Source organism: Drosophila novamexicana, unplaced genomic scaffold (assembly GCF_003285875.2).
Source record: "Drosophila novamexicana strain 15010-1031.04,08,12 unplaced genomic scaffold, DnovRS2.1 tig00000387-arrow-pilon, whole genome shotgun sequence".
NCBI lineage: Eukaryota > Metazoa > Arthropoda > Insecta > Diptera > Drosophilidae > Drosophila > Drosophila novamexicana.
In genome coordinates, this window is record NW_020824800.1 from 5,022,529 (window position 1) to 5,035,913 (window position 13,385).

Here is a 13,385-nt window from a genome sequence, read left to right on the forward strand (position 1 = left end):
GCATAATCCGCAGCCTTGATGACAACTAAAATGGGTAAAAATAAAAACACGGCCATAGAAAACATAGCTCGAAAGTAAGAAAAGTTGTTGACACACACATGCAAAGGCTTCTGTGAGTGCGTGTGTGTGTGTCTTAAATGTTTAAAAAATGAAGCGCTGAAAAGTTTGGCGCCCGTATTACGCATACGCCATGTTGCGCGGCTTGGTTGCCGAGCGGGGGATTATGTCTTGGGCTCATATTGTTAATGACATGCAGCTGCTGTTTTACTTGCGGCTGTGTGTGCGTGAGTGTGTAAATTTCGCTTGACAAACTTATGAATTTTAAGGTGAATCGCATGTCGTCGGTCTAGGCTTAAGTTCATAACAAATGAAGAGCATGGATGTGAGTGTGCGTCTGGAGACTGTGTGTGTGTATGTGTATGTGTGTCAAAAGGGTTATGCGCATCATAAATCAAATCAAAGTTGACTGCAGCCCTGCTCGTAATCAAAATCATTTTGTGGTTTTCAACATTTGCTCCGTTACGCTTCTCCAAAGTAATTAATCATTAAAAGTAAATGGTTTTATGTTTTGATTTGACAGTTGAAAAATTGCAGCTGTGACAATTCAATTCCATTTCCTTTTTCAGCCAGCGTTTATATCCCTTTTTTTTTTTAACTGCACATACGTTGCATTGCGCTCACTTAAATTGCTGCATTTTTTTTACTCATATTCATATTCATACATATGGCAAATTAAATGAATATTTTGCGCTGTCGAGAAAAAAAAAGTGCACAAAATGCTTCGTTTGTGGCTGGGAAATTACCTGATAAAAATTGTACAATGCAAAAGCAATTGATTAAATATATACAATATTCATAAATATATAAAAAGAATACAAAAATATACAAATAAATATTTTGAATATGCGAAATATCATTGTTTTATTCCGAGCACTTATTTAATTTGTTTTTGTTAGCCTTTTGCATAGGGATTATGATTTTTTCTTTTTATTTTTCTATTGTACAGACAACAAAAGTTCAATATTCAATATTTTAGTATTTCGAACGAAAAGCAACAATAACAGAATTTAGGACTACGAAAAACTTTGTTGTGACTCTTTTTAGCCACTTTTAATTATTGCAGGGATTAAAAATAAATAACAAAAATTGTTAAAGATAATACAATGTACGAGTTTTTATTTCAGCTTTACATTTCAATTTAAGATTTTATGTTTTGCATAAGAAGCCGTTGAGTAGTTTATTTATAGCTTATTTTCAAGCAAATCCAAACGCAGACTGAATTAAGAAATTAAAGTTAAGCCTTGGGGCACAATAAACAAAGTTTAGGTCTCAAAGACGCGACAAAAATGTTGTCTGGCTGGCAAAACTTTTCAAAATGTTGACAATAAAAAATTATTAAAAAATGCTTTAAGGTCTTTACAGGAATTATGCCACAGTGGCCGTCATAAACTTGGCTTGAGTATATTTCGCTTCCACAAATGCGATGGCTGAGAAATGCCGCTGCTCCAACTGGAGACTGTGCGAGACTCTCAGTGCCACTTCAAAGGGAATAAAACGGGAGCTTACTTGAAATAAACAAAAATACACACAAAAATAACAAACAAATCCCGCAGTCTGTCGAGCAGACTCCCTTGGAGTCTGGAACTGAGCCACTCGCTGGGCTTGTGGCGCCCGCTTTTGCTCAATAATAATATTGATGTTATATTTTTCAAGTGGCCGCCGCCAACGCAAGAGTTTCTTTTTTTTTTTTGTTGTTTTGCGTGCTGCCAAAGTTTTTATTTGAGAACGTTTTTGTTTTTGGTTTTTATTGAAGTATATATTGCTAGCTAATTAAATGCCATTTGGGACGTCATGAAAGTAATTCATATTAAATATTTATGTAGCATTTAATCAGAGAAACAAATAGAAACGAACTCGCACTCACACTCACAGACGAGCGCTCATCGCAGATCTGAGTATTCATTTCTGTTTATTTAAACATTAAATGAGCTTACATTTGATTAACGTCGTGTGTTTATTTTCATATCAATGGAAGCTGACAGCGCTTCTAGTCTACCATTAGCCGTTGCGGCATGTTGTCCTTAATTTTGCGTTCAATGTCAAAAATAGGCACGTCTACCCGACTGACCGATACCCCGTACATCTGTTTGGTAGGGAAACATTTTGTATATATAAATATCTTATCAACACATGCTTAATCATACGCTTCCTGGCTTTGCTTAAGTTATTCAAACAATACTAAATATATATATATTTTTAAATTTATCCATTCATCTTAAAAAAAAAAAAACATCAATTAAAAAAAATACTTATTCTGGTTCACAGCACAAATCAGTAGACCCATTTGCACTGTTATTTACAGGGTATGGAAATAATGCGTTTGGGTCGCATTTTATGTATTTGCTTTTGGCTGAGTGCGCTTATTTCATTTGTTGTTGCCTTTCTTTTGCCTTTTATGCGGCCAGATGAATTAAAAAATATATAAGCCCATATACCAAGTACATATTTATAAAACCGAGCTCCGCTAAAATCCATTTGAAAAATGCGCGCAATTTTCTTGTACTTAAATATATAACATACATATATAATTATTTATTTTTGTTTTTTCAATTTCAAATTTTGTTTACAAATTATCTTACGATAATAAGAAAATTATGCGATATAAATATTTGCTGGCTTCCCAGGTTAAGGTATCATTATAATTTTCGCACGCTTCTATTGTGAGCGGAAAAGGTGGAGCCTAATGATACTATTGTAGATGGCCGTGAGGAAGGCGAGGGCGCGTGGAGGAAGAAGCTTGATGTTGGTTGCATCGATGCATATTTGACTTCTTCTGCTAGTATCGGCCGTATCGGCAAGTCCATTTTGCAAGGTGCGTCTAAAAATAGATATTTTTAAGAATTTTTTTTTAACCATGTCACGCAGGGAGGGGCGCCTCTGCGGACCCCGTTTCCATCATGAATTGAGTTGAATGTCAACAGGTGGTGCGACGCGACTTTTGTCGAAAAACACTTTTAGCGCTGCTCATGCAGGTTACGAGAGTAATTTACACGCAGTCGTGTGATTTTGTCGACCAATAAGATTAGCTATTGCTAAAAAGAGGTAACAGTACACTGAAATCAAAACAAAAACATATTACTGCGCTTGCGTAGATAGACTGGACTTTACAAATGATAGATCGCGACAGATTTAGACATGAGTGTAAATATTTTATATTGTATATAAATTGTTTCTTCGGCATTATTTATATAAATGAACTGACCTACTTAGTCGGTATAAAAATAAAAATATATTTTAGACCATAAACGACAATTTCCCTGAAGCAGATACGACAGAACAGTCAACATGGCGAGTATTACAGCAGCTTCTGTGGCCGGACGCACTGCAGCATTGCAAACTTTCGACGTAAAATCTGGATAAAAAAATTCAACATTGCCGAACAATGAAGAAAATTTGGTTTTAAATTCATTGTATTCAGCATCTGTGGGATTGTTATCAGGGCTTAAGATCTTCATGCCTGGCTGGGTGGAGCAAATAATGGCCCCTTCTTTGGCGGACACAGCCATCACTTTATAGGTGACTGATGCGCTGCCATATTTCACAACGAAAATGCTGTTTTTCGTTGCCTCATCCCAGGGAAAAGAAACCGTCTCCTTAACAGAACGATCTTTACCATCTTTGGTGATTTTGTATTTCAATATTATTTTTAGTTCGGTATCCGCAGTTGCTGGCACCAGAACACTCAAGCATTTAATATTCATCCCTTTTGGCAAGCGTGCTAACTCGTACCAATAACCCGATACCTGAGGCATTCGGAAAATAATAAGCATGGGCTTTATTCTAGAGATTTCTACTTACAGCAGTTAGATTAAGGGGAACTACCGGACCTTCGCAAAACTCCTCTTTGCCCAGAGAATGAGCACTGCTCGTCCAGACGAACGCTAAAAGCAGCCCGACAAATAAATACGCATCCATTCTGAGATCTGTGCTCTGCTCTGCATACACAAGACAACCCAGCTTGCCGGACTCGGGGCTATTTATAAAGCTCGGCTTATCAGAAAACTGTTGTTTAGGCAAACGCAAATCCACTCTTAACTAAATTTAGAAATTTTTGGGAAATGAGCCCTGAACGATATAATTTATATAAATACGGTAAACTAAATACTTCAAACTTGTAAAGATTATCGAAAAATGTATAGAATCATTTTAGCTAAAGTGTCAGGTGTCATAAAACAAATGGATTACTTATGCAAATTATTGTCTTAAAAGTTTAATTTATTCTTTGTTATTTGTTAGCGCCATGAGTTCCTATATAGCGTCTAATGCTCACAACTTAATTAAACTATATAAAGGCCAGAAATAATAATCATCTGCAGACCGGCATAGATTAAATACACTTAGGTCACAATCTTCGCTACTATTTGAAATATTTTAATAAGTTTTCACCCAACTGTATTAAGGCAAATATCATATCAATAAACAGGTTGCAATTTGCGCTTGCTGCCCCTTGATGAAATTTGTAACAGTTGTTCATATTGTACTATATTATATTTGTATATTCGCAAAAAGTCAATTGCATTTAAATTATTGTGGCTTATATTAGTGGGCAATATAAATTGGATTGTTAACTTGACTTACAGTAATGAAGTAGTAGCGGGGAAGTGGCGATAGCTAAAAAATGAAAGATACTTGATGTATATACACTATTCTAGAAGCTTCATCTCAAGTTTGGTGTCTCCAGCTCTTATTATTTACCAAATTTGCTCAAAAAACAGGATTTCGATACCGAGTTTTATCGATAACTTGGAAACGGAGCAAGTTATCGAATATCTGTTTATTTAAGCATTCAATGAGCTTACGTCGTGTGTCTATTTCCATATCAATGGAAGCTGACAGCGCTTCTAGCCTACCACTAACCGTTGCAGAATCTTGTCCTTAATCTGCCCGACTGACAGATACCCTGTAAGTCTGTTTGGAAACATTTTGGAAGCGCTACTAATCGGCTTATATATGTACATCAATATCTTATCAACACATGCTTAATCATACACTTTCTGGATTTGTTTATGCTATTCAAACAAAATTAAAATATTTTTGTTTTAATTTTTTTTTATTTATCCATTCATCTGGTTCACAACATATTTTAAAATTTATTTACACACTTGCTTTTGGCTGAGTGCGCTTATAACATTTGTTGTTGCCTGCCTTTTGCCTTTTATGCGGACGGATGAATTAAAAAAGCCCATATACCTTCATATAATTGTAACAGAAGTCTGCTAAAATCCATTTGAAAAATGCAAAAAAGCGCGCAATTTTCTTGTATTTAAATATATAGGATAACTTTACATTTATAAATTGATTGTAATTAAAACCATGATGAAAGCTTCAAAAGGCTTTGCTTTGATTAAACCATTTTAATTGCTTAGTAAATAATATGTATGATACAATTTGCATTACGCAAATATTGGTGGTTACGTTAAAAAAAGAGAAATAATTTTATTCAGAAAAAATATTGAATGCATTTTTTGCAGATAAGTTTGATATTATTTGATTTATTATAATTGTTCGATACCAACTCGCTTACACGCAAAGAATATTTGTAGAAAACGTTTGCAATGAATATCTATATAATATAGATTCTATGCTTTACCAGTTGCTAATTTTGTTTTAAATCGTATTGCGTCCAACTTTACATGAACATATTTCAAGTATAAAATTTGTTCTCTAACTTTTGACCAGCTATTCAAAAAGTTAATCTGCCATAGTCTCAATAAAATATAGATTACCTGCGTATTGCATTTCCGTGAAGAGTGCTCTCGTACTTAACACAAAAGCCAATTGCATAAAGGCTGCCATTTACAAGTTCGATACTCGGCAAATCGCTTGAAGGGTGACAAAACCATCCGCTGACAACTGGCAGCAGCTTCAGTTTGTTGCCAACTGTCAGCTCGTTGTCCAAATGACAAATGGGCGCATTTGCCTTTTGTCAGACAACACCATAGATACGGCGGAATCGCGCAAAACGGCAGTAAAAATAAAAAGCAAATAAACTGTGCAGAGCATCAAAACAAAAACAAAAAAACAGAACCCCAAATACAAAGCGGCTTTTATGCCACACACGTTGCATGTCGAGCAGTAGAGAGTGAAAAATCGGGGCATATATTTATTTATTTCTGCACGCCGCCAAAAATTGTCAACATGGATCAATATCGACTATGACGACAAGAAGAACAACTTTTGGCTGCCAGTCGGGTAACATAGTCATCGTCACCGTCATCATATCTGTGATATAGCATTGGCTGCGATGTGAGCATTAAACGAAAGCGTATTGTATCTTAAAGTATCATATTTCTGCACATAAACATAATATGCGCTGCTTTTGTTGCTGTTTTGTGCGGTTGCCATTGAAAATTGTGTGAGCAACAACAACAGCTTGTATCGAGCAATAACAAAATTTTGTGTTTTCCACTTCATTTGCTTGGTTCAACTGCTCTCAAAATTGGTTTGCCATGACTTGAACTTTGCGTCTTAAAATAACAATGGGCATGAATATATGTGCTAAAGGCTCATAACAATTATAAAGCTGATCAATAAATTATAAATCTCAGCTAATTGTTATAAATGAATAAACATGCTTTTATTTGATTGCAGAATGAAATTCAATTAATTTAAAATTGAAAATGTCTTAAATCAATTGTAATATTTTTGCCAACTCGGAAACAGTTTGTTGTTGTCGAGGCTTCCGACACAGTATTAAATTTCCAGTTTTATAGCATCTCTCTTTTACTACACTCTCGCAAAAATTCTTGTTAATATTAAACAAGAAGCTGATTCTCCACCTACTTATTAAGCAGTCGGTTAGATACCGCATACCTGGATTTTTGTTGTCGTAAGCTTAGTTGAAAGTATGAACTCTTACTCTTAATAGCTCCAAATCGATCTGTGTAGATGAGTTGTCTATATGCGAAGCTTCATTAAAAAACGGGATTTAAGGATCGTGTAATTATATATAATATTTTGTAAGTTGTGGCTATAGCTTATAGCTGAAACTCGCCTATATTATTTAATAAAAAATTCCAAAAAAAACTCAGTTTTGATATCCAAGCTCAAACACTTGTGTCAATAACAAACGTTGATAAGAGAAGATTTGCCTGGCGTTGCAAAAACTGTTTGTTTTCTTTTTCACCGCGCTGACCCGCTGTTGCCTGTCTTTCCATTTTTTGTTTCCGCGCTCGACTTGGCGCGAATGTTTTATCAGCTGCTGTTTGGCACAGTGCGTGCGCTGGCTGAAAATAAAATTAAACAAAACAAAAGCCAAGCCCGAAATTTGCATGAGCCCTTGTGATGCATAAAGTTAATTTCGAAACGTGCAATAAAATGCCACAAGAAAAAAAGAGGCAAACATCTAAACACGAGCTTCATTGGGAATTAGAGTAGACACATCAAGCATACGCAGCGTGTGCAGCGGAGGCAGAGCTTTGACTTTGTCTGGTCGGTCAGACGTGCTGCACTAATTGCATGACAGACAACTTAAAATTTATAAAACTCAATTTGCTAATTGCTATCAAAATAATGAAGTCTACTTGAGACTGTAAAAAGGGGGGCTGAGGGGCTGCCGCTGCTGATTGCAACCATCAAGTATCATTCGAGTAATTTAAAGTGCACTCGCCCCGGCCAGAGAACAGCTCTTGTGCGAGCAGCGGATGCTGCTGCTGCTGCTGCAGCTAAAGTTACTGCAGCAATAAAATCAAGCAAGTAGCTGCAGCAGCGAACAGCAACAGCAACAACAATATGCTATAAAAACTGGCCAAAACTTTGCTGCACACGACGAGTCATACAAATAAAAGTTCAGCTTGAGCTTATGCAAGCCAAAAGTTCACCCTTTGCCATATACACTTGAGGTGTTTGCCCAGAACTTTGCTGTATGTGCGCCACGCAGCGCCCTTCCCCTTGCCTTATTTAAGTTTGCAGCTTTCGTTGCTTATGTGTATTTTTTTTTCCCCCTTAGTTCGCAGCATTGTCCATTTATGTCTTGTTAAGACTTTTATATGCTTAAGTCCATATTTAGTTTCATTCCTCCCAAGTTTCCTAAACTGCTTTGCTAACTAATCCCTAATCCATTTCCTAAAACATGCTAGCTGCAACTAATACTTTAAACGCCACACTGCCACCGATGGTATATTAACCCCATTGTTTGATTAATTTCTTTCTAAATTTTTAATCGAAACTTTTGACGACTTTGTGCTAAATTTGGGAATAGGAATGAAAAAGTTACGACTTGGATGAATCCAAGAGAAAGTGTTACAAATTAATACATTGACAAAGCCAACAAATATATTTTAAATTAATTAATTTGAATATATAATAAATATATTTATAATAAGCCGGTATGAACAGTCGATTACATACCGTCTGTCAGTTTCTGTGATAAACTAATCATTTAATTTTTAAAAATATCTTGAAACATTAAGCATAGTTACTATTCAGCCTAAAAATAAGTCTAAAATAATTCCCAAATATTTTTCCCTATACTTAAATTGTTCTTGTTATCGAATATAACGATGTATCTTTGCAGCTTTCATCCGAAAATGTCATAACTAAAATTTCGTGCAACAAGAAATTAATAGCAAATAATAATACTTAAGCTCAGAGCTCATAAAAAGTTGGTAATAAAAAACAAATCCTGGAAATTTCAGTTTTTGCGCTAATTTGATCTAAATTCACGAACTCATTAACTTAAAATATGCACAATGGCAATTTGATTAGGGTAATTTGCTGTTGATCCTGCACGACGCGTTGTCAATGTCACAGGCCCGCACACACACACACACACCCAAACACACCCAGCAACAACAACAACAACAACAACAACAGCAATACAATGACATTGTTGGAAATGTCTCAACATGCTGGGACATATAATCTTTGCTGTAATTTGTTGATGGTTGTGCGTCGTTTATGCCAAATTAATATGCAGCGGCAAGCCGAAGGCAAATTACATCAATAAATTAAATGCTGACTGGAATAAAAGCATAATTTTTCGGCGTCTCAAAGTTAACAAAGTTGTCTACTCGAAATTATGAACAATTTCCCAGGCACACACCCACAAGAAAGAAAGAAGCAAATATATAAAAACGTAGAAGTTACACGTTGCGAGCAGCGACTTTGCACTTTGAATAATTGCACGCACGTTTCATAGAATTTTGCGCCTATTTTGGCATAACTGCTATATTTAACTGGCTACGGGAATGATTCGAGAGTGTGCTGGCGTTTTCACCCCTTTGCCTCCTGGCGCGTTACGTGTTTGGTTTCCTTAAAAGCTGAATCTGTTTATGGCCCGCACAACTGTCTGGGTCGCATTTTCCACAAGCGTCGCTAATTTTCAGCAAGTGAATTTAATTTGCCGCCCGCCAGGCAATTCAATTCTCTTAGCTTCCTTCTCTTTCACATTGGAGCCTATCTCTCCCTCTCTCTCTCTCTCTCTCTCACCCTCTCTCTCTCTCTCTCCCTCTCTCTCTCTCTTTCTTTCTTTTCCTCTGTTGAGAGCTGCAAAGCATTTTGTTTGGCGCATTTTTGCATTTGGGTGTACGAACGCACCTTTGTGGCCCGATTGGGCGTGTCCTTAATTCTGTGCAAAGGCATTGTTATGGTTTGCACTTAACATATTGAGCATACTCGACTGAAATAAAATCAAGCATATCCATTTTTGAACTAAATAGACGTATTAATATTTATATCTAACTGAGGGTTAATGAAAAAATAAGTACAAATTGAATTTCCTAGAGTTTTCTCTTATTAAAATAAATAGAATAACAGCTCTTAAAATCTATTTATTGCGAATTATATTTTGTAAGTAAGCTTTATTTTTTTATGTTCTTTTATGTATTTGTTAGGCTTTGGTTGCTCTACTTCACATTCTGAAGATTTTATCTACCAAATGGATAATTTCTGTGCTATTTTTTTAAAGAAGGAATTGACTATTTGAATTATTAAAAAAAAGGTAGAGCAGTGCATTAAAAACCAATATACCCTAAGCAATTGGATGAAAAATAGCACTTAGGCTGCTGACAAACTAACAAAAGCAACAAAGAGCAAGCGAGAGTGAGAAAGAAAGAGAGAGAGATAGGGAGAGAGAGTGGGTGAGAAATAGAGAAAGAGCGAGCACCGCAATACCACGAAAAGTGGCATCCACAGCGACTGGACCAAGTGGAGCAGGTGCAATATTTGAAGCTGCCAAACCAAACCAAATGTAACGAAACTCAGCTCAAAAGCACAATACATTTCACACAATTCCACCAAATGTGTGTGTGTGTGTGCCTGTGTGTGTTTGGTCTTGTGAATTGTTGGTCCTCACAATGCGAACGAAATACAATTTTAGCAAAGTGTAGCGAAAATATTGTGGTAAATACTTTAAATTTAATACAAGTGCCATCCAAGTGCGCACAAGGACACTTCAGCGTGTCCTTATGGCGTACGGGCATCGGCTGTTTGGCCACTGGCCCGGAAAGTGTTTGGCCAATATTTTCATAATTAATGGCATGTGCATTGAGTGGCATGGCACATCCGACAGCAAGAAAATAATTGCAGTCTGAGGTGCGTTGGCATTGTGGTCTGCTTGAATATAAGGAATTATACGCACACTGTCGAAAAGTGTTTAATTGTGGGCGCCTTCTTTTGCGAAACAATGGCTTAACCGTAGTTATGTGCAAGGCGATTAAGTCGCTTCGCAAATGGAAGGAGAATTAATGAAGTTAAATTTCGCCTTATTATTGCATTGTCTTCTCAGTCGTCACAGAGAATGTCAAAAATAATTTTAACTTTACTTAAATGTGTTGGAGGTCGCAAAGGAAACAGGCATGCAAGCATTATATTAAAAATACGATTTATAGTATGTGCTTTAAAGCATATTAAAGCTTTCAGTTACATGAAGCGCAGCCAAATTCCAAACTCTTTCAGCTACATATTCTCGTAACTGCAAATTTAATTGTCCATGACCTTTAATCAGTTGTACTAACTTGTGATTTTTTATAAAAGCTTATAAATAACGAGATGACCAGCATCAAGCCAGACGCCTTGAAGTTTTTGGGCTAACTTAAAAGCTCAACTGGCTTCAACGAGATTTAAAGCAAAAATCAGGGCTTTTATTGCGATAAGTTCATTAAAGCTTTGGATAGTTTGTAAGCAAACTTCGAGCCAAAAGCCAACATCTGAACGTGTGAAATATTAAAGAAAAGCTTTCGGTATAAACTTTTTAAACATAAACAAATTTCATTTATTTATTTGAAATTAAAAGAATATCAAACATTAATCTGAATAAATTTATTATTCTCTAATTGCTAATAAAAGTAGCCTAATTAGATGCCATTTTAAAGTTTCAATTAAGCGTAAAATGTGCTACTTTTAATGATAATCAATCTACCGGACTGAGCCAACTTTAAGATGGCTTTAAATAATTACACTTGAAAATTATTAAAATTTCATAATTGCCTTAAATGGCCGGCAGCGTACAAAACGCAACCTTAACCGGCGCTTACAACAAAAATAACAGTAACCACAGTAACAACAACAACAACAACAACAATGACGACGACGATGACGGTAGGCACAGGACGAAGGACATAACGGCCAACGCAGACATCGTTGTCGCTTATCTATGTGCATAAGTTATGAGCCACAGCCCTCGGTCGGACGCTCCTTGTTAAAGCGTGTTCAGTGTCACGCTGAGACATGCCCGCAGCGCCAACCTGGCCAATCCTGTCCCTTGAACGCCCTCAATCCTTGACTATGCCCACGGTCAACGTTTGCCGTCAATTTGGAGGAGCATTTCATGTGGCATCGCGTCCAACAGGATAACATTTTGCATATTTTAACTCAACGAACGTAGCGAAATAAAATGTTAACTTGCAAAAGGGAATACATTAACACATCCTTACAATTACGGACGTCAAGGAGCAACAGCAACAGCAACAGCAGCAGCAGCAGCAGGCAAGCCAGGCCAAGTCCCCAATGCACTTACGTGCTTCAAGACGCAGTCGAGTCCTGTGTGCACATGCCATTCGCCTGAAGCTGACTCAAGCTGTGCACGGCGCAAAGCCATATAAAATTTAACATAAAAAGTGGGCGGCATTGCAGCAGACCAGGATGAGTGCCCGAACCACCCGCATTATGCAGAGTCGATTCAAGTGACCACAAAACGAGCCGGCTGCACTTACGTAGCCAAGCAATGAGCCAAGCACTGAACACAGCGAAAGGACTCTGCCTGACCGCATCACCAACTGCATACATTGTACATATACGAACCTCTAGATGCAATTTGGTGCATCGTTGCCTGTTGCCAGGGCGGGCGTTACGGGTTTTGGCATTTTTGTTGCAGGCACACAGGCGTTAAAAATGCAGCAAGGCATTCTGGCAAAACTTGTCCTTGCTGCTGCCGCTGCTGCTTAAGCTCGTTACTCCATAGTTTTTCTCGCATACGCATAGTTAATTTTTTATGTCTAACGAAAATTGTATCCAGGAATTATGAGCGGATCTGTTAAAGCTGTTTAAACTGTGTCTTAAATTGCAGCACTTTAAGGCGAGGCATAAATAGAAGCCTCATTTCCGATAGGAAACTAAAATGTTTGACCAAAGGAATTTTTTTTAAATTAATTTATGTGTAATGAATTTAATGAGAAGTTGAGCAGGGCATGAGCTTGGTCTTTGGGCTTCAAGTTCGTAGAATATTTTAATTATGGTTTTATGAAGAACTTATGAATTTCCACTTAAAAAGAAGATTAAAGAATCCTCAATCCACAATCTTTTATACTTAATTGGCTGGATAATCTAGTTAGAATTGAAAATGATATATTAGGTATGGGTCAGGTCAATCATAGATTATATTTATAATATCAAAACCACTTCTAATAATTTGCAGTCACTTAACAGATCGTATTTTTGGTAATTATTTAGAAACATTTTGGCTTGGCATTGCCTAGTTTGTACCAAAGCTGACCACAGCAGCCGCAAGTGCTAAATTGTCAAGTAAAACCTAACTCGCTTGCCAGCAAACAAATTCAATTAATGCTAAAAACGTTATGCGAGCCAAAATATTCGCATGCAGAGACACCACAGTTTCCTTCTTGTGTGGGTATATCGAATGTGTCCAACATATCGGGCCAACTTGGCTGACAGTCTGCTTGGCTGACCATTTTGGCTATCTCCGGTCAGTCTCAGTGTCTGTGTGGCGGGTGCCAGGCTATCGATTGGCATTGCCAATGGCCACAAAACTTTGTTTACCGTTGCTTGGACATTTTGCAATCAGTTGAGGGCAAAAACTTTGCAGCAATATTTATGTCCTTTACACATTTAAACTCTCTCCATTTCTTTCTCTCTCTCTGTCTCTCTCT

General features: G+C 36.9%; 2 protein-coding genes across 3 annotated transcripts in view; one reads left to right on the top strand and one right to left on the bottom strand.

Annotated features, from left to right (window-relative positions):
* LOC115760000 (toll-like receptor Tollo) overlaps positions 1-13,385 on the top strand; it is a 60,743-nt gene that overhangs the window by 2,090 nt on the left and 45,268 nt on the right. The gene's annotated exons all lie outside the window — the stretch shown is intronic.
* On the bottom strand, positions 3,215-4,187 carry LOC115760001. The gene is made up of 2 exons (XM_030701159.1): positions 3,859-4,187; positions 3,215-3,803 (listed from the first exon to the last, which is right to left on the bottom strand). The coding sequence occupies exons 1-2, from the start codon at positions 3,973-3,975 to the stop codon at positions 3,267-3,269; spliced, it is 654 nt and encodes a 217-aa protein (XP_030557019.1). The 5' UTR covers positions 3,976-4,187; the 3' UTR covers positions 3,215-3,266.

Excerpts from the sequence above, each read along its gene's own strand:
- LOC115760001 (XM_030701159.1), bottom strand. The coding sequence starts at position 3,975 with ATGGATGCGTATTTATTTGTCGGGCTGCTTTTAGCGTTCGTCTGGACG. Across the intron at positions 3,804-3,858 it reads TTCCCCTTAATCTAACTGCT|GTATCGGGTTATTGGTACGA; the intron begins GTAAGTAGAAAT and ends CGAATGCCTCAG.